Here is a 23,369-nt window from a genome sequence, read left to right on the forward strand (position 1 = left end):
GATTCTTCCGTTGAGAGCTTGAATAATAGACACTGCAGCCCAGTTGGTGGCGATAATGCACCTTTGCCAATTGCAAGCAAACCACGGGCATTTCATTGAATACACAGAAGAAGCAGAAGAAGAAGCGGCGGAGTAATACCGTAAAGGTGCTGCGGTCTCACAGCACGTCCTATTAAGTCAATGGAGTTGGACAAAAACTATGATAAAACCTGTTGGAATGCATCTTTTTCAGCGATTTTTGAGTGCACATATCAGTGAACACCCCTGACCACTCGGTGAGTTTCACGTCTTTGTAAACGAAAGTTTAATGTGTTTTTAGGACGGAATCTTCCAGTGCATATAGACAACCATTGTGGGGGTGGGGGTGGAAATAAACCTAAAATTCTCGGGACAGCAGCATGTGTCCAAATTTTAATCTTAACCGTTCTATTTCATCAGATACGATCTGTAAACAGGGCTTTAAGTGTAAAATACCGAACTTGTCCTTTAACTCACTAGTGCTAAGCTGGTCTGCAAGGTAGCCAAGGCACGCATAGCCTTAAATCACTAGTGTTAAAGGGGTCATATAATGGTACATGCACTTTTACAAGTTAATTGTACTGAAATGTGTGTTGGCAGTGCCTGTATACAACCATCATAAAATGATAAAAATCCATCCAGTGTTTTTTTTTTTTATCTCCTTATATGTTTTCCCCTGTCTCTAATCAAGCCGTTCGACCGTGTGACGCCACACGGTCGGACGCCCCTCCCACGACTGTTGATTGACAGCAGCGTTTCAAATCAGACCCGCCCTCGCTCGTGAGCGAGCTGTCAGTCATCATAGTCCGCGCGGTCAGTGTTGACACGCATACGCTGGATCGCTGTCTATGAGCAGAATGGCGTCTAAGCGATTGTGGTGTTCTGTTCTTGGGTGCAATAAGGAACACAGCAGTCATTTTGACGAACCGCTGAAGACGCAGTAGCTGAGTTTGTTTTTCGAAGGGAATATTCCCCACGATCAACGTCAATGCTTTCATGTTTGCGCGAATCATTTCACACACCAGACTGCTTTATAAACGAGGGTCAGTATAAAGCTGGTTTTGCTAAGAAGCTGCTCCTGAAAAAAGGATCTGTACCAACTATTTGTGTTCCTGCTGAACCTCCAGAAGAAGAAGTGAGTGTAACATTTTATTAACCTTTATATTAATCTTTATATTAATCTTTGCAAATCGCTAGCACGCTTCACGATGAATGCGGCTGTTTACACTCAGGGTACATTACGGCATGTTTTCTATGTACGACGTTCTCAATATAATTCATAATCCCACGTTTAGAATGAACAACGCGTTATGGTTATTGTGTTATGGTTATAACAAACGGTGTACACACAGAACAGAGGGGCGGGGTGAGCAAAGCGCATTATCATTTAAAGACACATGCACTGAAACGGCGTGCTGAAAACAGAGCTGTTTTTGGCCAGGTAAAATTAGTGTTTTCTTACAATACTAATGAGAATTTTTAATTAAAGTATATTACAAACTTTTAATTTAAACCCTAAAGAATCATATTAGCTTGTATAAAAATGGCATTATATGACCCCTTAAAAGCTGGTCGGCAAGGTAGCCAAGGCGCAGATAGCCTTAGGTCACTAGTGTTGTTTGTTGGGGGTTAATTCATGTACAGTATGTTACATGCAGCAGCAGCAGCAGCAGCATGCTCACAGCAATGTCTGTGAATGTATTGGCAGTAGCAAGTCCTGGTACTTGCTCTGCAGCAACGTAGCACACCTATTCTACCAAAACCAAATACACTAACATTGCCATTTCCATTACCATGCCACTCTCTATTATTTACTATACCAATCTCCCGAGAGTTGTCATGACAGAATTACCTAGTTCTGACATGGAACTCTAGATGCCGCAGGCTTATAGGTCTAATTCATTTGGTAGCGAGTAGGGCAGCATTAATCGCAATTTCCATGTAATTGCATTTAAACGAGATGGCTTATTGAGATTTTGAAATCGCAAAGGCTGAGATTATTTTGAATGCGCAGCTTGTCACTGATGTACGGCTCTGTAAACACTGCTCCATCTTGAAAGCACTGTGAGTTTGAATCACTTATAACGTGCATTTGAAAAAGCAACAAGCGTCAAACAGCTTTCCAAACATGAGAAGCATTTAATAACCTCTTGTCAAACAAAAGACAACATTTAATAACATGCTTTTACTCCGAACTCACTTCATAACGACAGTTGAGCATTCTTCTGTGAGATGATGTGGCTTCTTACACAGAATAAGGCAGTTGTGTGTTTATTGGTCATGTTTAATCAATCATAGCACTTCAATCTCCTGTTTATTCAGCTACAGCGATAAGGATTTCCTGGAATGACGGGCGTTATCTACTTCTGTGGCAGGGCATATTTGGCATGTCTGCACGAGAGCACCCTCTGGTGTTCAGATGGAGCAGCATTTACTACCGACCAGCCGCACTGCACTGACAAGCTGCGCATAAAATAATCGCAGCCTTTGCCAAATCGTGTGCGGTTTCAGTGCGATTAATTGTGCAGCCCTAGTAGTGAGTACATCATTACAGTATCTACAAATCACAGCTGATTGGTTGTTGTTGCATCAGTGGCCAATGAGCTGCGGCTCAACATTCAAACAAATATCGGTAGTGTTGCTGTTAGCAGTCTGCAGCACACTCCCAGCTCCACCTGTATAGATCTGCTATGAGGTTAATTAATGTATATTACATATGCAGCAGCAGCAGCAGCATGACTTATGCACATTTTTAGTATAGTATTATTATCATCCAGCAGTTTTTGATACAATATCCCAAAATGTGCATTAAAAATAGGTGGATGGAAACATAGCTTTTGTTGCCATGAAAGTTAAGCACACTTCATGCTTTACAAACACCAGCGAAATATGCACAGTAAAATCAGGAGTATTATGTTAACAGTGTTCAAGTCAAATAAATATGAATTAATTAAAAAATGTTCTATGCAAAATGACACAGATGATTACCTCGCACTCCTCTGTTTTTTGCTTGTGAATGTCAAGTAACTGTTTTTGCAGTGCTTTAATCTTGAGACGACCCTCTTCCTCCCTACAGTTTGTGTAAAATGTGGTTTATGTTCACTGTTTGAGGCTACAAAGTACAGTACATGATATTTTGGGGTAAATAATTTGTCAGTTCATGTTAAGACCTGTTTATTATGTCCAGAAGTTGGACTTTCTTCTTCCGGTCCTCTTCTACTGCTGACAAGAGACTTTGAAAAGTGTTTTTCTTCTGCAGCTCGACCATTAACTCATTTAACACGTCTGACATAAACTGCCTATGGGATCAAAGATGATGTTGAAATGGTTTATGAAACATTAAGAAATGTTCAAATCAGTAAATAAATATACAATGATACATATATACATTTTCAGTAACAGTAAATAAATATAAAAATTTTTACTTTAAATAAAAAACTACAGCTAAAACTGTTAATTACATATAATGCATCCCTATAACAATTAGGAAGTGTGCACGCATACCTGTCTCTCTGTACTTTGGCCAGGTTGTCATGAGTAAGTAGACTCTCCTGACTACTTATTTGCTTTTGGGATTTGTGTAATTTGCCTGTGAAATCAGACAAACTGCTCCCAGCCATCAGTCGAGCTGTTTTTAGTTGCAGCTCGGTCCTTTGCTGCTAAATATAGAGTGATACAAAGAAAAACATGATTGTGAGATAAAACAGCAATGATTGCATGCGGACAATGAGGTGTTATAACTATTGTGTGGTGAGCTGGCAATAAAACCATACAAGGAACTCTTATTAAAGGACAATTCCGGTGAAAAATTAACCTAGGGGTAATTAACACATGGTTACCGAGTCAATCGTTCTCTGGGATGCGTTTTCATGATAATCGAATGTAAAGAGTTTTATCTCTAAAAACAGATTAGCTTATAACGCTAGTATATGGGGCATAGAATAAGTAAAAGTAAATCACTAGTTAATACCACTAACAAGGCTAAAAATAGCCTCACACTAACACGGTAGCATAATGAGGGTCCCTACATGCAAACCGAAGCATTGAGAACTTTGTAAGTGTACAGACAGTTTAATAAGAAGATACTTTATAAAGACAGTACATTACGCATATGGGGCCCTATCTTGCACCTAGCGCAATTGACTTTGTACACCGACGCATGTATCATTCCTATTTTGCACCCGCGCAAAGCAGACTTTTCCCTCCACAGAAGCACGTCGGTTAACTAAGAAATGCACTTGCGCTCCCGGGGGCGGTTCAGCGCAAAGAGGCGTGTTCCGGCGCAAACGTTCCTTCATGCTATTTTTTTCACGGTAGGGATGAGTGCAAAAAGGTGCGAGGACTCAAGTGCAGGAGAATGGTTTATTTACAAAAAGAAAAACAAACACAAAACCCACGAGGGGGGAAAACATAACTAGCAAATATAAAACAAAACCAGAACATGAAACCAACTGCAGGATCACGGGGAACAGGAAACATTAGACAACGTACCAACAGACTGCAAACAAGAGGGGACTTATAAAGGGAAACTAATCAGGAGGGAACAGGTGGAAGAACTCAACAATAATCAGATAACAAGTGGGAGGGATCAGACAATGACATGAGCACATGGCCCAAAATAACAAAACACCCATGTGCAGCACAAGACAGGACAGGCATGTGACAATTTTGCAGGTTTAGAAAACAATTGCGCCACTAACCAGGAAAAAATAGTTTAAAGTCAGTGGCGCGTTGCGCATGTTATTCATATGCTATTTTAAGGGTGCATGCTTGGCCATAATCAATGTAGCGTGTGCACAACGCGCACTTTGATTCTCTCATCTACACAGAAGCATCAGTTTTCATTTTTGCAAATCATACATTATTACGATAGATAGATAGATAGATAGATAGATAGATAGATAGATAGATAGATAGATAGATAGATAGATAGATAGATAGATAGATGATAGATAGATAGATAGATAGATAGATAGATAGATAGATAGATAGATAGATAGATAGATAGATAGACAATTTATTATAAAAGCATACATCTAACTTACACATTTACCCAAATTATCATACGCCTGTTTAACCGAAGTTAATTTGGGTGGGTTTCTCCATCCCCAATGTCCCTGACGAGAACGTCGGTCTCCTCGGCTGTGAACCGCTGCCGGCGCGCGCCTGGCAAATCCGCCGTTATAATAGGAATCCGCTTTAGAACAAGCGCGCCTGCTCTTAAAGGGAATGTGAGATGTCGCTCTGATTGGTTTATTTCACGTTACGCCCAAACCACACCTATGAATAATGAAGCTACTTCAGACCAACCCCTTTTAGATTTGCGCCGGGCGCAAGAGGCATTTATCCCGCCGGGAAAATAGCAACAGCGCCGGAGATCCGCCCACAAAGTTACTTGCGCTTTGCGCTTGACACTTGCGTTTCAGATCGTTAAAATAGGGCCCATACAGGCAGGAGCCATCTTGGAAAACAGTCTCGACTAGTCGAGTCACGAACGCCGTGCTAAGTGAGCTGGTCGATAGGAATTACTTTGTGAAATCTAATTACATGGAAATGCATTAATGCGTTCAGTGCTTTCTTCCGGAAACAAAGGACCAAATGAGATTCCAAGTCACAGTTCATCTCACTTAGCACAGCGTTCGTGGCTCGACTAGTCAAGACTGTTTTCCAAGATGGCTCCTGCCTATACGCGTAATGTACTGTCTTTATAAAGTATCTTCTTATTAAACTGTCTGTACACTTACAAAGTTCACAATGCTTCGGTTTGCATGTAAGGACCCTCATAATGCTACCATTATGCATTATGCTAAACTTAAAGCCATATTTATTTCATGTGTCTCTTTATTCTATTGTATTTATTTGAGCTATTGTTTGCAATTTTTTTTTTTGTTCTTATTTTATTACTGACTGTTTACTTGTTAATTTTATTTAAAAAATTATAATATTTGGTTTCACGATTCAAATAAATAGAAAAAAGCCTCCCTGTTCTGTGTATAAGCTATTGCAACAAAATTACCAAAATTATCAAAAGGTTATGATCAATGAATCAATATTTTTCAAGGTATCATATCGAAGTTGGAAATTCCAGTATCGTGACAACACTAATATCAATAGAGAGCCTAAGTCCCTCCCCTCCGCTTCCGGCTCATGGGACCTTATTTTGGAAAAAATATGTATGGTAGTCAATGGCGAGAGACAACTTATCTTTTTATTCCATCTGAACTGTGCCCTGAATTACACATATGATGTTTGTCAATTTAAAAGATAATTATGAAAGTCAAGAAAGTCGCAGTTTGTCATAAAACAGAAGAGAAACATTTAGTTTTATGTGAAAATCGCTCAATGAACTACATCTCTCGTCTCGCACTATGTACGTCACCATCCGTTGCTCGTATGTGTGCAGTCTGGTACAAAACACTCAGGCATGATGGCGTAACGTTACGATTATAACGTAAGACTATAGAAAAAAAATGACAGATGTTAGCTTCAATAAAACTTCATTCATTGAGAGAAAAGGTATGATGTCACATGTGCGCCTTTTGGGTTTGTAGTCTTTGTAATTACGTATTTTCACAGTCTTATACCTCAACAGTTTTACATCAAACTGCGACTTTCTTGACTTTAAAATGTATCTTTTAAATTGACAAACATCATATGTGTAATTCAGGGCACAATTCAAACGAGATCAAAATATTTGTTGTCTCTCGCTATTGACTACCATACAATATTTTTCCGAAATAAGGTCCCATGGTGTTCCACCGGAAGGGGAGGGACTTAGGGTCTCTATAGACCCCTTTCCAGTTAGTAAACATGGTGACGTTTTTTGTGGGCGGAGCTTAGGTGGAGGCAGAACGATTCCCCTGGACGCTTCACTAACGCTAGTTTGCATGTTTTGTTAGCTTGTTTTTTAACAATGACTGGAGAATATCTGATTTTATTTTAATGTGTAAGGTCACTCACTGTCCAGAACCGCGATTGTTATTTGCAAAAGTTCATTTTAACGGACATAACCAGATTGGCCGACCCGTACACGCTCACTCAATCGATGGACGATCTGACAGGATTAACATTAACACTACCTCGGTTGAGTGGCCTGACATCTATACCTACCTGATACCAAGCATAAAGACAAACTGAGGGAATATAAATCTTTAGATGCCTATAACTATGTGCTGAATGGTCACGTACAAGACTTGTGTTGTGTGGTACGATCCGAAGACGACCATGTAAAGAGTGACATCACAGTGCAATTTTAATGATGTGAATATTTTCTAAAAATAAAAATTACAGATACAGCAAATTCATTTTTTAACTATGTATTTGATTATTCTTTCTTACCAGGTTATTCAAAAAGTCGTCACAATCAAACACATCAATGTAGGCTATACAATCATAGATGATTCACAATCACAATAGTTTCGAAAACATGCGATAAAATTTCAAATTGGAGCCTGTACTCCGTCGATTCTTGCACTCAACAACACAACAAGATGACATTTAATTATAATAATAATATTTTAAGCTCCTTATTATGTAGCCGAATCAGTGCTGGTTTGTATTGGCTGTCTCCAGTTTTCCCTTTGTTTTGCCTCCAGCTAACGCCATGACGTAATTGTGACGTCGGCGCAAAAGGGGTCTATACTGAAGCGCTTCCAAAACTAATTTTCTGCTAAATAGATAACACGATACCAGCTGCGCTTTCTCGCTCTCTCATCTCTCCGACAGTGAGTTGATACACAAACCGCCTCCCCTTACTCACTCATTTATTTTGCTCCGAATGAATATTGTTGGTGTTACAGGGCTTGAATTTCGGCGTGGGATTATGCATATTACGCATAATTTTACTCATTCCCGCAAGATTTTGTGCTCACACCCAAAGTGCACGCACATAGTATCGATGTCAGAATTGTGGCCAGTGAAAATATTGAGTGGCTAGTAACTTTGGAAAACCACTAGCCACAGTGGGTGGTGAGCAAAAAAGTTAATGTCAAGCCCTGTATAGATTGTATTATATAAAACATATGTATTTAGACCAGCATGCACATAAAACAGCATTTACGACTAGGGCTGTGTCACGGGTGGTTGCAGGAAGGCAGACGGAGACAAGGATATAATTCCAAAACGAAGGTTTATTGGTAATTAAACACAGGACGGCAGAACAAGTAGCAACACACACTAAATATAACTGAGATCGGACCAAGACTGACAGAACAGACAGAACTTAAATACAAACATAGATTAACAGATACACAGGTGATACAGATGACGATGATGATTAAACAGGTGATACAACTGAACTGATAATGACAGTAACCATGGAAACGAAGGAGTGGCGGGAAAAGAACAAAGGAAAACAGGAACAAATCAAAACACAAACCGAAAGTCCAAACATTCACTGACACGTGACAGTACTCCCCCCTCCCGGTAGGCGTGTCCTCGCGCCGTAGATAGACCAACTGTGAAAGCAGGGAGGGGGCTCAGGAGGAGGACGAAGAGCAGGTGAAGGGCAGACAGAAGGCCAGGGCGGAGCAGACCGTGCAGGCGGCCAGGGCAGAGCAGGCTGTGCAGGCAGCCAGGGAGGAGCAGGTGGCCAAGGCAGAGCAGGCTGTGCAGGCAGCCAGGACGGAGCAGGCTGTGCAGGCAGCCAGGGCGGAGAAGGCGGCCAGGGCGGAGCAAACGGAGGGAGGAGCCATGGTGGAGGCAGGGTAGGCGACTCCAGGGCGGAGCAGGTGGAAGAGGATACCCGGATGAAGCCGGAGAGCCAAAGGGGCCTGGCGATGCTGAGGATCCCGACGGCTCTGGCAACCGAGGCGCAGGCGGGGATCCAGAAGGCCGCAGTGGAGCCGGAGCGACAGAGGACCAAGGTAGAGCTGGAAGGAGTGAGGAGCCCAACGGAGCCAGAGGGACGAAGGGACGAGGCAAAGCCAGAGGAGTATAGTCCCGAGGCGAGGGCAGGCCGACGAACGACCAAGGCGAAGCCGGAGGGACGAGGGAGCCCGACGGAGCTGGTGGACTGATGGACCACGGTGGAGATGAGGAAGGTGGGAGCCAAGATAGAGCTAATGGACAGACGGGCCGAGGTGGAGTCCTGGTCGCAGAGGCCGGAGACGGAGACCGGGGATCCACCGATCATGATATCACAGAAGGTGGAATAAGGGTAAGCTGAGGGGCTGACAGGAAGCAGCGGAGGCGTGGATGAGGAAATTATGATAGTAGGTGGTGGGAGAGGGAGTTCAGGAACAGACACAGGTTCTGGAACAGACTCAGGCTCGGGAACAGACTCAGGCTCGGGAACAGAACAAAGGAAAACAGGAACAAATCAAAACACAATCCGAAAGTCCAAACATACATTGACACGTAACAGGCTGGACATTGATTCAACAATATACTGTATATCGCGATTGGTTTTTTTTTCAGTAACGTTGATATGATTTTTAAACACATTTCTGATATTTCAATATACAGCATTTGTCACTGACTGGCGTTTAGGGCACAGCCGGCAGAAAGAGCATCTAATTGGCTACTTGCGTGATGACGTACAACACAGACATGCAGCCAGTGCTCAGCAGTAGTAGGCTAAGCTCCAACTCAGCAAGTTTTAGCTACAAAATGAGTACCCCTGACCACAATACAACTGTGACTGAACGAGCTTCCATAAGTGAGGATAAAGCAGACGAAATAGTTGATAAGAGAGGAAAGACAAACAGGGGGTCAGGTTGCCATTACAGCAGAAATAATGTGGGAGGGAGGGAAGGAGGGAGAGGAGCCAAGCCAGGGACACAGTACAGGAAGCTCTGGTTAGTCCACATGAATTAAAAAACAATAATAATAATAATAATAATAATAATAATGAACCCCAGATAAATCATTATAATAAATTCTGCAGTATTCCATAAAAAAAAAAAACAATCATTGTCCATTTTGATTACATAGTGACTGTAATTATAAATTATATGTAATTTAAGAATATACTGTGTTATTTTACATTTGCTTATTTTATTCCATTTCTGTACCTCAATACTACTGTTGTAATGAAGTTATTCTTATTGGTTCTCCTCACCAGTTTTGCAAAGTTGGTTCTTTATTTGTTGAGTTTTTGGAGCTTCAATCTTAACTGGAAAAGCTCAGAGTTATATCTAATGTGAGTTTGTCATTTGAACCCCCGTGCAGAATACAGTCAAAAGATTTTTATCTTTTTTTCAGAAATATCAAAATTACTCAATGTTAAGTTTCTCAGCAACTCAAAAGTAATTTTTTTTTTTTTTGCGCATTGATTACTTAATCCTCTCCTGGTTGGTGTTTTAAATTCTGCACTCAATAAATTGAATTATACCATGGTGTGTCTGAATAATCGATTCGGATTGGCTGGAAGGTGTGCAATAAAACCGTTTAATGCACAGTTAGGCTATGTTCACACTTAGCGTCTTTTTTCAAACTGCCAGCGTCTGTTCTACATTATAACCCTATGGAGTAAACCGTTTTTTCAAAAAAGTCCTGAGCGCTTTTTTAGACGCCACCGCCGGCGTCTTTTTCTGCAGCTCAGAGCGTCTTTTTAAGTTGAAAAAAGTTCAACTTTTCTGAAAAGAACGCCCTACGTCAAGCGCCTTTTTGACAGCTGACCAATGACAAGCGAGTAGCGAGACCTGTCGTTTCCATAACAACAAGAACAACTGTCTGACTCTGTCGTGCACCCACAAACGTCTTTGTGAACCGACATTCTCCTCCCCGTTAACTTCAAAAGCCAACGCAAGAGCCAACTTTCTCTTTCTCGAAATGTTTTGCATCACACAGCACTAGGCTACTGTTGCAGCTCTTGTTATAGCAACAGAAGACGCGCTCGGCTGCTATTTGTCAACTTTTTCTTGTCAAAAAAGACGCTAAGTGTGAACATAGCCTTAGTTCCAAGTCAGATTTATCACCGCTCTATATTAATGCGCTGTTTTCTTTGAAGCGCACATACACGTCACTTGAACACAGTGCATTGCGCGCCGCACAGAAACTTCAGCGCTGCCACGTGACTTTTAGCAACAAAATAGCTTCGCTACTGAATCCCTACATTGTAATTCTCAGCAACGAGGGGGTAATGTCGCTATTTTGAAGTACACAGCTTCAATGTTAATAGAGAGAGGTACCAGACACAGGTACGAATCTCTCATCTCTCTCTCTGGATAATTAATTCAAATAAATGCTATAATTAATTCATTAAAATTACTGTAATCTTACGCACTATTTTATCTCTGTGTCTGAAAGCGGACAGAATGCTAGATCTAACAAGCCGTGACTGACGAAAATAACTATCAATTTTACCCTCCCAGTCAAATATTACGTAGCAAACATCAATTTGTTGATGGGCAAATGGCCATGGTATAAGTGGGATAATCCACAGCTAGCTGTGCATTAAACGATTTTAACACACTTCACGTTATCCATTAAAATCGTTCCATGCACAGCTAGCCGTGGATTACCCAATCCCTTACGTAGGTTATGTGCCAAATTCAGCAGCCACAATTCTAATAGGGTGAAGGGGCCTTTTCATGCTCCAAAGCTTTAGAATGCTTTACCAACTCATATTACTGAAGCTCAGTGTCTTTTTTTTTTTATTTCAAGTCAAGTTAATTTTTATTTGCATAGCCCTTTTCACAATACATATTGTTTAAAAGCAACTTTACAGAAATTCATGATGTTAAAGTTTACATTATCTTAATGCCTAATTGCTGGATCAGTAGCTGACGCTATGGAAACCCTCAGGAGATGATTGTCTGAGGATTGTATAGAAACACATTGGCTGATGGTGCAAGTGCTGGTCTCCCAGGCACCACATCAGCAGTGACTCAAAAGAATGAACCATCACTCCTAAGATTTATCTAGCCTGTGCTTTTTGATTTGAATAAATTATTGGATATTGAGTTTCAGCAACCCATGTGGAGTAAGCTCCTTTTTCTTATGTTGAAACAAGATGGCATTTAATAAGTGTTTGCCGCTGTGTCCTCGTTTTATTACAGGACATGCACATGCATGATAAGTGTATCAAGTGCATGGGAATTACCTGCTCATCAAATTGGCCACAATAACCATTTTAAAATTAAAGTGCTTTGCTCAAGAATTCATTTAAAGAAAAGGAGGATAATCAGCCACCCTCCATCACTCAAGTATTCTGGTTGCTGGGGTGCTTCATGAGCTAGGGTCTTGGAAATCCAATGTGGAGCTTTAAGCTATGGTGAGTGAGCAGATGGATTTATCCCTTTCTTTTCTCTTTCTCTCTCAAAAGAGCTCATGCATTGGAGTCCCCAAAGCTCATAATGTGATCTCGCTTGATGATGTTCTCTCCACTGGTCAGAGCCAGTTCAGTCAGACATGCATTCTAAATTAGACAAGAGTTGCATCTTGCACCATCTTCCTTTGAAGTTGCAGCCTATATTGCCATCTAAGGCCTGCAGGATAACAGTCAGCAGTCAACAGTTTATTCCCAGATGGGCCTGAATTTGTTTGTATATGTTTAAATCAAGGACGGCGGCGAGTGCGCCTTCTTATTAATCTGTGATGTGTTTGCAGCAGTCTAATGCTTGTGCAATTAAGTATTTTGTTGCATGAAGCACTTTTTAACAAAAGTCAGTGCTTGCAGCTAAGCTGGACCCTCACTATCAGCACGGCGGGATTTTATAAGATCCCCATAGCGTCAGCTACTGATGCAATGTCGAGTGAACTAAATTCAAAAGCGAACATCTCTGGTTACCCAACGCAACCTCGGTTCCCTGGGAGGAGGGAACGAGACATTGCGTAAGATAGCGTGTTACAAAGATCAGAGACTTTGCCAGCTACACAATGCTTCAGTCCAAAGATTCTGAGGGAATGACGTTCAGCACGGCCTTATAGGCGAAATCTTGCCTGCGAGATTTCATAGGTCTTCAGTATTCTCTGAAAAAAGGTGTTTCCCCATAGCATCAGCTATACTGACACAATGTCTCGTTCGCTCCTCTCAGGGAACCGAGGTTACTTTAGGTAACCAGAGACTTTTTCTACTCTGAGTCATCTTCTTTGTGCGTGTTGGCTAGCAACCACACCACCAAACATGTGTGGGGCAAGGGTCAATTAAGTGCAATTTGCTTTGACATCACAATTGTGTTGCATTGTGGTATTGAGCTGCATGAAGTGTACATGAGTAGACTCAAACCCTTGGATAAAAAAGAGGGGTCGAGGGTCTGTCCACATGAACTTTCCTAATCCACTTATAAACGCACTTTAAAATGGTGACGGGGATTCTGCCGAGGGGAAGGGCTTTAGAAAGTTTGCACGTGTGTCAAGTGAAACACACCCCACAACTTTGATTCATTCAGCAAAGAAAAATGTTGCTCAGAAATGGTTCTGATGTGGCTTTGATCAGAACTATTGTGTTTTAATTTTTAGCTTACCTAATACTAACCATATTTATACAAATATTAAAAACAGTAACACAATTGGAATGTGCAGATATTTGGGGGAAAAACAGCCCTGTTTGTGTGATATTACTTATCTATAGTGTTATGAATATAAACAGCAACTCCTTTTTGGGGTATTTTTGCCCCATAACATTCATTTTGGGGGCATTTTTTGTTAATTTGCTGACATTTTTGCCACAAGCCATTAATTTCAGACCCTGGCATGTGTTATTTAAGATCCAAGGGATATTCAGTAAAAGATAACCATGTAAAATACAAAATTTTAACAATTTAATAAGAGCATTTAATAAGAGCAAAGGTTTATAGCCTTTTTAAAAACCTGTTCTTCACCACTTCATCCTGCACCCTTGTCATCACGCAAAACAAAAATTATACATCACCAAACACACACACACACACACACACACACACACACACACACACACACACACACACACACACACACACACTCACACCTGTGGCACATGATGTGGCCCTTACTATGTGACCTACCTGTGAACACCAGGCCATCAAGCAACCAAACACAACGTAGGACAACTTACAATTACCACACTTAACACACTCCACAGAGTAGACCCTGACAATTATCCAATTGAGAATGAGGAGATGTCGTCACGACACAGCGCCCCGCCCTCAGAGACCGCGTCATCCTCCCCTTTCCGCCATTTTGGGAGGATACCCACCAGCACCGTTCATTGTTTGTATTGATAGTAGAGGAGGTTGTCGCACTATTTTAGAATGCCTGGAAAACACTGCTGTGTAAAAAACTGCTCCAGTGTCTCACACGATTGTCATGGAATCCGTAGGAGCCATGTATTACAGTTTTTTCGTATTTTAAAATTTAAAAGTAAAAAAAAAAAAAACATTTTTTTTTGCCATTGGTAGTAAGTTTCTCCCTGTAAGGACCCTTTTCTTTTGCCGCATTCTTCTCCATTTCTTCTTAATTTTCTCGTAATTTCTATTATAATTCCTCGAGCCGTCTTTCCTGCTCGTCTCTGTATTGCTCTTGCACTGTTGCCCCTGGCAACCCATAGCGTATCCTCCCAAAATGGTGGACGGGCTCAATTCGTCACGTGACAGCAAGCTACCTATGAGTAGCCTATGTCCTCATTCTCAATAGGCAAACCACCATATATGGTAACCGAAACAATGCATGTAATGCACAATCCACAGATACAATTATACAACTATATAAATATAATTTTAGACAGGATGGGTTATAAGAATAGTTATAAGAGCAATGTGGGTCACAGGTTGACAGGGTCCTTCAGTAAGAGGAGTGCCAAGGATCCCTCATAGTCCAAGAGCCTTGTTGAGGCCTTGTGTATACTATGGGGCCTACATTTTCAAGAATAACTTTAATGTGTCTTGGGTTTTCTGTACAACAGGTTACAATTTTAGTCCTGTGATTTGTTAATAATCTGTTTTAACACAACACAAATTAAAATAACACCTTGGTCAATAAATCCTTGATTAGCCTTAAACTGCTTAATTTAATCCTAATTGGTGCAGTCCATCCAAATTATAGGTAAATAAACTGAATAAACTAAATGAAATGTGCAAAAATAGTAACTGTAGGGGTACAACAGCTTCAACTGGGGCAGCAATTTTGTTCCTTAAACCCCTAAAAGGTGCGTTTTAGTACCTTAGAGTAGTAATATGTACTTTTAAGTTACTACTATGACTTTTTTGAGTAAATAAGATACAAATGCCCCTTTAAGGGTACTGCCCAGCGACAAGCTGTTGTATCCCTAACCTCCTGGGACCCAGGAATAGACTTTTGTCCACTGTAGTGGCATTTTAGTGAATTTCTCTGACACCATACATGTCACAACCTGGGTGTCCTGTAAAGAGCACATTCAGGGATTTTCAGCGACACCAAATGTTTGGAGGTTTCACCATGAAAACAACTTCTCCTTGGTCTTTAAAAATGTCTGACATTAATTTAGAGATCAAATGTGGCACTCTTATGGAAATATGATAATAGGCCTAGGCTATATTGTAATTATAATTTAAATCAGACTGCTTTTCAAATTGTATTTCATAAACCAACATCTCAGGAAAACGTTATGGGGTTTCAAACAAAAAAATGACTTTCTGTTACAGAACAGGGCATTGATTTCATACATGTCCACTGTAGAGGACATCAGGACTTAAATCATGTTTATCAGGCATTTTGGGAGACACAACAAGTGAATGTGGAAATAAATTATACATAGGCTAAATATTCCTATGATATATTAGATATTATTATTAAAATGTAATTATTACTCCAATTATTACACTTCTTTTTCATTAAATGTTGCTCCAAGAACACATTAATGTGCAAATTAGATACAATGTATACATTGCATTGAATGGGAATATTAATGTATGGCTATTTTACCCACATATTGCATAAAGTAAAATGGTGTATCAATTCATTCTGTTCATATCTTTCATAACATAGTTGAGAATCATCTTTATACAAATTTTGGTTTTAAAAAATCCCATTGTTTTTGGCTTTACATATAATTTCATGTAATTAAATTTTTTAAACAACTGAGTCCTGGTATCCACTACAGAGGACATAGCATAACATATGAATATTGTATGATTTTTACCATTTGTTTCTATGCTCTAAACAATGTGATGACATGAAAAATAAAATAATTTAAGAACTTTTTTATAAATAAATTCTGGGTCTCAGGAGGAAGGGCTGTTATTTTTTATAATTTTTTTCTTTCTTTCTTTCTTTCTTTCTTTCTTTCTTTCTTTCTTTCTTTCTTTCTTTCTTTCTTTCTTTCTTTCTTTCTTTCTTTTTGCGCTGGTAAACACAACAACAAATCAATTTAACAATAGCTGATGACGAAACAAATTTCGCAGTAGTAACATTACAAATTGTGTTTCTGAAAACAGAAAACAATTCTGAGATTCCTATAACATTAGTGAGGATGTTACTCACAGTCTCCGCTCCCGGGCGTAACGTTATGTTTTCTAACACTGACAGCTGATCAGCGTGGTCCTGCAGCACAGCACACGCTACGAGCACATCCACAGACATCATACTGCTTATTCTGACGAAACATATGGGGAAATTAAGACAATAACAAGTAACTTTGGACAACTCGACCATAAAGAAAAGACTCTTACTGTGCGTAGTACAGTTACAGGTGCTGCCGTAGCAAAGGGCATCCGTTGTCATGACAGCACGTCTTGTACACAGATCCTTTCCTTTTGCTGGCTATTTTTATTTATTTATTTATTTTACACCAGATTTAATTTATTTTAGCGAACTAATGCACAGCATTTGTAATACTATGTAATGTAGCCTACCTATTGTCTATTCGCAGCGTAAAAACTGTAATCACATAACAAGCATATTTCTCTCACAGGTAACGTCATAAAGTGACGTCATTGATTAGTCTTTTTATGAAGATGTACATTATGTAATTTGTACAAAATACTTTTGACATTATTAAAATTGTGTTATATGTAACTTATGTTAATTGTTTGTAGCCTTATTACGACTCTATTATATAATGCTATTTCTTCATGTTTTTAATGTAGGCTATTATTTTTGTTATCTATTTTTTTCTGTTCTTCTTTGTATAGTATGACTTCATGTAAAGAACAATTGACAGCTTTTAAAACTTTTAGTAGGCCTATTTCATTCCTTTATTTTATTTTTCATTTATTTAATTTTCTCATTCTCATTTCCATCATTTCTGCATTATCCATTTAGAACCAAAACAAAAAAGGGCACCGTAAATGACCTTTTTCACAGCAGCGCCATTTTTTATTCTTTTTTATTTTTATTCTAAACAACTTTTTTTTACTGAGGATGCCATTGAAAACACGGTAAGTCTATCCCTCAGTACCACGCGTTACCTGTCATGGCGCTGCTCTGAATAAGGTCTATCGTAAATATCAGAACAGTGGTTTTCATGACTGTTGCTTTTTCAAACAGCAGAGGGCAGCAGATCGCTCAAAAAAGGGCCGCCCATGTCAGGCTGTACTAAAAGAACCCAGAGTTCTTCCGAAGACGAGCGGTAGCACGTGTGCCTGGGTTGAATACACTGCACACCAATTAAATGGATGAAAACAAGGGTGCTGTAAGCAAGTGGAGCTCTTAATTATGTTGAATAAATTACTTTCTTCCAATTCTTAAAAATGTCCTCTAATTTGATTGGAGAAACGTGTTTAATCACCAGCTCTTCACGTTTCTGTCAGGCTAGACCAGAACCCATATATAGATATTGAACAGCACTCTTGCTTGCTCGTGTGCCTCTTCATTTGCAAATGCCTCTCACACGTTTTTACAATTTGCAAAGCTGCCAGAACAACTAACAAACCATTTATATGGTGAAGGTCAAAAGCAGAAATAACCATTTCCTCACCACATTCAGGGTAAACAGATGCCCGTTAACAGCATGAGGCTAAATAGTGAACTAGAATCCTGTGACTATTAGTTTTGTTCATTGCAGAAGCTCAAGAGTTAGGGGGTTAGAATAACCCGTAAAGAGAATGTGTGAATAACAATTAAGGCTACAGTGCTGCCTTGCAAGCACTGGAACAAAAAATGTATGTCAGTGTTGTTACAGAAAAAAAATGAAAAAGTAAATAAATGCTAAATTAAACAAAACACCCATTTTGTAACCCTTGTGAAACATTGTTTTGCTTAACTGTATACAATTTGGCCTTGTAGTGTACTTCAAATCTTAAAAAGAATGGACTATAAAGAAAAGAAAACTGTATTTGAGGCTAATATGAATTAAATAATTCAATGTCTTTTTCTTAATACATTTATGTTCAGTAAGCCGGGACGGGACGTGTGTGAATGCAGGCAGACCGGCAGAGCCCCGGTGTTCCTTCTTTAAATAGCTCTCTATCGACTAAGATTTTCGCTTACGGCCATACCACCCTGAACACGCCCGATCTCGTCCGATCTCGGAAGCTAAGCAGGGTCGGGCCTGGTTAGTACTTGGATGGGAGACCGCCTGGGAATACCAGGTGCTGTAAGCTTTTGCTTTACCCTCACTATATACTTCATGGCTCGGCTCCCATGGTTGTCCCTTTATCCTTTTAAAATCAATTACTTCTATATACACATTTTTTGTTTGTTTTGGATTTAGCTTTTTCCCTGGCTTCTGTCTGCTTTGCTGTGTAAAGGACAGCTCAGCCCCGTCATTCTTTCTTTCTCCTCCAGGGGGCGATCTACAGGCTATTTTCTCTGTCTACAAGCAGAACTCTGTCTCTGAGCGCCTGCTTGTTCTTTTGTAACACGCTCCTTTCCTCAGCTTCAGACCAGAGGTTCCCAAACGTTTTTTGTCAGCCGAACGCTCAATAATTCCCCACACCTTCGCATGCTCATGGTTTTCTGACGTTGGGAACGGTCAGAAGAGGACATGCAGGTAAACAGATAAAATATTGAATCTTTTTTGTTTTGTTTGTTTTTTGGTAAAATTGTTTAATTTTATTTGGTTTTATTTTAATACGGGGAGTAGCCTATAGTATAGGGCCTATTGATATTATTATTGTAATATTCTTTTAACTCTAATTATAAAAATGAAGATATAAATATGTTGTAGACGTTTATGAAAGGCCTAATGCCTATGCCTTATCCTGGTTTAAGTAATGCCTAATCCTGGTTTAAGACCTGACTGTGAAACCAGGATTATGACGGTTAATTATAATGATTTAATATAAACAATTAATTCAATGCATATGGCAGTATTGCACAATTTCAACCGAGTGATTCAGAGACCACCTCCATTCCCCATGTTACATCCTGTTACCAGAGACAAGCCAGCACTATAGGAGGGAAAGATTACCCTGTAGCCAGCTGATCAAACATGACTGGCCAAACTGTTCTTACACACACACACACACACACACACACACACACACACACACACACACACACACACACACACACTGAAGAAGCTGCTTATGTCATCTCACTGATACTAAAAGCAAATTGAAGTATCCTTATGCAAGAGTTGCAGCTGTTCTGTTTCTTTTCAGCTGCTTTATATGTACAAATACTGTGTCAGCAACAGGTTTAAACCAATTAGTGTCTTTGGTGAAAGCATGAAAACACTATTCAGTGTGATTCATAATTTTTGGTGATTAACAATCATTCAAACAGCTCCTCTGCAGTGGGCGGCTGTCATTTTGAGACGACAAACAAGCATTCAGGCAGACAAGGCATAAGCTTAATTCAGCTTGAACCACTTAACGTTGGTTACAGTGTTTTATTTTTTTAAAGATTATAATTTTAAAATCTCCCATAGACTGAAAAATTCACTCTACAATAGACACTGTACAATATTCATTGTGCACAATAGACTGTGCACAATGAATTGACTGCTGCCTTTTATGCAGCTCAGGATAGTATAATTTAAAGTATTAATTTATTGTGTGTATTCAACATGCTTAAAAAAAAAGCATTTTATTGAAATGTGAACTTAACTGCAGTCATATTTTATTACCAAATAAAAATAAATAGATAAATACACATTTATAAATATTAGAAACTTTTTGTGGAAACTTGATATTAGCCATTGCTGTCATAAATGCCCTTGTGAAAAAGGATAACACTTTAGCATACTTTACTTTACTGCAGAAATAATATAGGCCTACTTTAAGTGTGAACTGAATGTAATGTTTTCAGACACTTAACTGCATGTTATTTATAATTCAATAAAAACATATTATAGTTTAAATTTATATTAAATACAATTAGTCAAACTTGAGCGATTTTTGATCCACTTAAATAGGACTTAAGTTCATTTTTATTTGTAATTTTATAATCTTCATGGAAATATATTTTTTTTTAAATACGGTGTACTGCCGAATGTACTGACAAGCATGTTAAAATATACTATATAATGTCATTTCTATTGAAAATTGTGTGACGTATTTAATCTCTCTCTCTCTCTCTCTCTCTCTCTCTCTCTCTCTCTCTCTCTCTCTCTCTCTCTCTCTCTCTCTCTCTCTCTCTCTCTATATATATATATGTAATTACACATTTGTGATGATAATGTCCGAATTTATACATTTAAAATATATTAACTTTAAAATGTGTCAAATAAAATAATAGTTAAAATTAATCAAATACTTTATATATGCTTTAGTATGTTAGCCAACACATCTAAATAAGTGAACGTTTTTGAAGCATGACAAAAGATTATTAAAACAATGTACTTTATAGTAAAACCTTTTTTTTGACTTTCACTTTTTAAAAGTGTACTTAATTGTGAATGAAAGGATTGGTCTTCTATCATTAATTGCACTTAAAGGGATAGTTCCCTAATAAATTCTGTCATTAATTAACCCTCATGTTCCACACGTTACAAATGAGAATCTTTTTGGTGAAATCTGAGAGATTTCTATCCCTCCTTTGACAGCTACGCAACTACCACTTTGACGCTTGAAACATTTCATAAAGAGATTGTAAAACTAATCCATATGATTGTTATAGCGCATCAAGCAGTTCGGTTAAACTTTTATTGTATTAAATTATCTGCAAGTAGGCCTATCATTTAAATAAAAAATACAAATACAAATAACAATAAGAATTGAAGTACACTAAAAGTGCACATCCATAATTAAGCACCCTTCTTTTATAGAAGTGTAGATCAGATCAGATCAGAATGACTCTAAAAGCATCATAATTAGGCTGTTTTAAGGAGATCTTATGTATTATATTTTGACATTGGCAACAACAACCTGTAAAATATGTATTGTGAATCGCCGTAACTAAGGTTACAGTGGTGTTTTCTTTTTTTTTCCTTTTTTAAACAGGGTTGCCGTCATGTCTACATCGAGTGTTTTGTTTCTTTCCTCGCTCGATTAGTTTGGCCTGACGCAGTGACATAAGCAGCAAACATTCCTCGCGCAGCTGAGAGTGAGTGAGTGTGGAGGGACATGATATCGACTGTCAGTGCTGCTCTTCCCCGCACACAACATGGGCTCCACCGCCCATACCACCAAAACCAGAGCTCGAGCATCACCGAAATGCCCCGGACTCGGTTCTGTGTCGTGGATCGCGTGTGTTGTTGAGATTTTTGAGGTGTAAAATGTGGGTGATGGTGCTGTGGACAAGATGGCAGCAGTATGAAACACACACATATACATGCTGTGAGTTCAGTTGAAGTGTGTAAAATGATCGGAGAAGACCTGGATTATATCTACTGTTACTTCGTGTGAAAGGTGAGTCTTTTTTTAATCGGAGTGGGGTTTTTTTCTTACTGTTGATCGTAAACTAACTCGGTTTGTTTATGGAACACAATCAAACAAAAACGGATGATCGCATCGTTGTGTGTCAAATCCTAGTGAGTTGCCTACATAGACAGCATCTTTGGCTTCATAGGCGATTTGGGAATTCTCGATTGTGCCTGTGAGAATACGAATGTTTTTAATTCGATTTGAATTATAGGTATCATTCGTGTGTCTAGGTAGACAGCTCACTAGGATTTGACACATAGCCTAGTCAAGTGAGGTTCGTACTAACTCTTGTAACCAGTAAAATAGGAATTTAAGCTCATTTATCTCTTGCTTTAATTATTGATGATAAATAGAATGATCTGGTCCTCTACGTCATAGAATAAGTAAAACCTCCAATGAAGTAAGTTGGATAAACTTTAAGGAAGAGAAATGGATTTGTGTACATTTTGAGAGATAGAAAGAGATAGATGGTTGATAGGATATTAATCAGTTGCTAATGTTTTTGTAACTCTTTGAATTGTGCATTTTACAGACTTTAAGTAAACATTGTTATATGTAAATAAGTTTCAGTAGAGAGCAACAGTTCCAGCAGTTTAACCTTTAGTCTTTAACAACACACACACACACACACACACACACACACACACACACACACACACACACACACACACACACACACACACACACACACACACACACACACATACATGTTGTTGACCAAATAGATCCAAACAAGTCTGCACCGACCACTGAGTTTAGAGAAAGTCAAAGTGTTGACAACGTGATTTAGGCTACTTAAGATGTAAATTGTACATAAAATGGAAGTAAATAAATAAAACAAAATAAGGAGAGAAGATAATAGAGTTCCTGAGATAAAGCCTACAACAGATGGCATGATACTTTTTAAAAGTGCTAATTGAGGTTGTTTTGAGGCAGCGTGCATCTGCAGTGGAATAGGTCAAGTGTTAAATAAAAATAGACTCATTCACTATGCATGAGAAAAACTCATGTGGGGTGTTGCTAATATTACCCATAGTGCTTTGCCAGATACTTTTAAGATCTGATTAAAGTGAGGGCTGTTTGTCTTGTCAAAATAACATGAAAGACTATGATAATGATTATTTCGACAGAAGAAATAAAGCAATAGACCACCCTAAAAGGAAAATCTTATGCAATTCATGTCATACCATAACCAAATGACACTCCTCTAACACAAACGTTGAATAAGAACTGGGGACATTAAATGGATACATCACCCCCCGAAATGGAAGTAATTTACTCACCCTCAAGTTAAATTGAATTCATTTCTTTCTTCTGCTGAGCACACAAGAAAGTATTTTCAAGAATGTTGATAACCAAACAGTTGTTGGGCCCCGTTGACCTCCACTGTTATTTTTTCCCTACTATGGAAGCCATCAGAAAAATCACAAATTAAAAAATCAGATTTATAAGTCTGGGGCCGTATCATAAAACATTTTATTTTACCACTAAGAGTTCTCCTAAATAGCAATCAAAGGTCTTCGTTAAGAGTTTTCTCTTAAAACCTGTTCACAAAGCTGCTGAGACCAACTTTTACTAAGGAATAGAGAGAAGTCTTAAGCTAAGAGAAAGAGTGGGGTTAACCTCGTTGCTATGGATGATGTCAACATGCTTACTAACCATGACCACAGTGATTGGCTGATGGGGAGGAGTCTCTGTCAGTGA

At 39.0% G+C, this 23,369-nt stretch overlaps 2 protein-coding genes across 7 annotated transcripts in view; one reads left to right on the forward strand and one right to left on the reverse strand.

The window, feature by feature from the left end:
• Window positions 1-16,744, reverse strand: part of drc9 (dynein regulatory complex subunit 9) — a 40,300-nt gene extending 23,556 nt beyond the window's left edge. For 3 of the 5 annotated variants that reach the window (XR_014209447.1, XR_014209448.1, XM_082183062.1), the window contains exons 1-4: window positions 16,399-16,578; window positions 3,523-3,677; window positions 3,189-3,317; window positions 3,007-3,088 (exon numbers count right to left, since the gene is read on the reverse strand). Coding sequence is in view for 3 of the 5 variants with exons in the window: in XM_082183062.1 (XP_082039188.1) it covers window positions 3,007-3,088; window positions 3,189-3,317; window positions 3,523-3,677; window positions 16,399-16,569 (537 nt within the window). In the remaining 2 variants the exon portion in view is untranslated. Of the gene's footprint in view, window positions 1-3,006; window positions 3,089-3,188; window positions 3,318-3,522; window positions 3,678-16,398; window positions 16,579-16,598 lie in introns of those variants that run through there. The other 2 variants (XM_082183064.1, XM_082183063.1) reach the window with 2 other exon arrangements.
• A 4,551-nt stretch (window positions 16,745-21,295) lies between these two features.
• The window catches only part of hipk3b (homeodomain interacting protein kinase 3b), a 76,044-nt gene continuing 73,970 nt past the window's right edge, over window positions 21,296-23,369 (forward strand). Inside the window, exon 1 of one of the 2 annotated variants that reach the window (XM_082182871.1) lies at window positions 21,296-21,650. The gene's annotated coding sequence lies outside the window, so the exon portion shown is untranslated. The remainder of the gene's footprint in view (window positions 21,651-23,369) is intronic. The other variant, XM_082182870.1, reaches the window with a different exon arrangement.

This window comes from Leuciscus leuciscus, assembly GCF_965113295.1.
Source record: "Leuciscus leuciscus genome assembly, chromosome: 10".
Classification (NCBI taxonomy): Eukaryota; Metazoa; Chordata; class Actinopteri; order Cypriniformes; family Leuciscidae; genus Leuciscus; species Leuciscus leuciscus.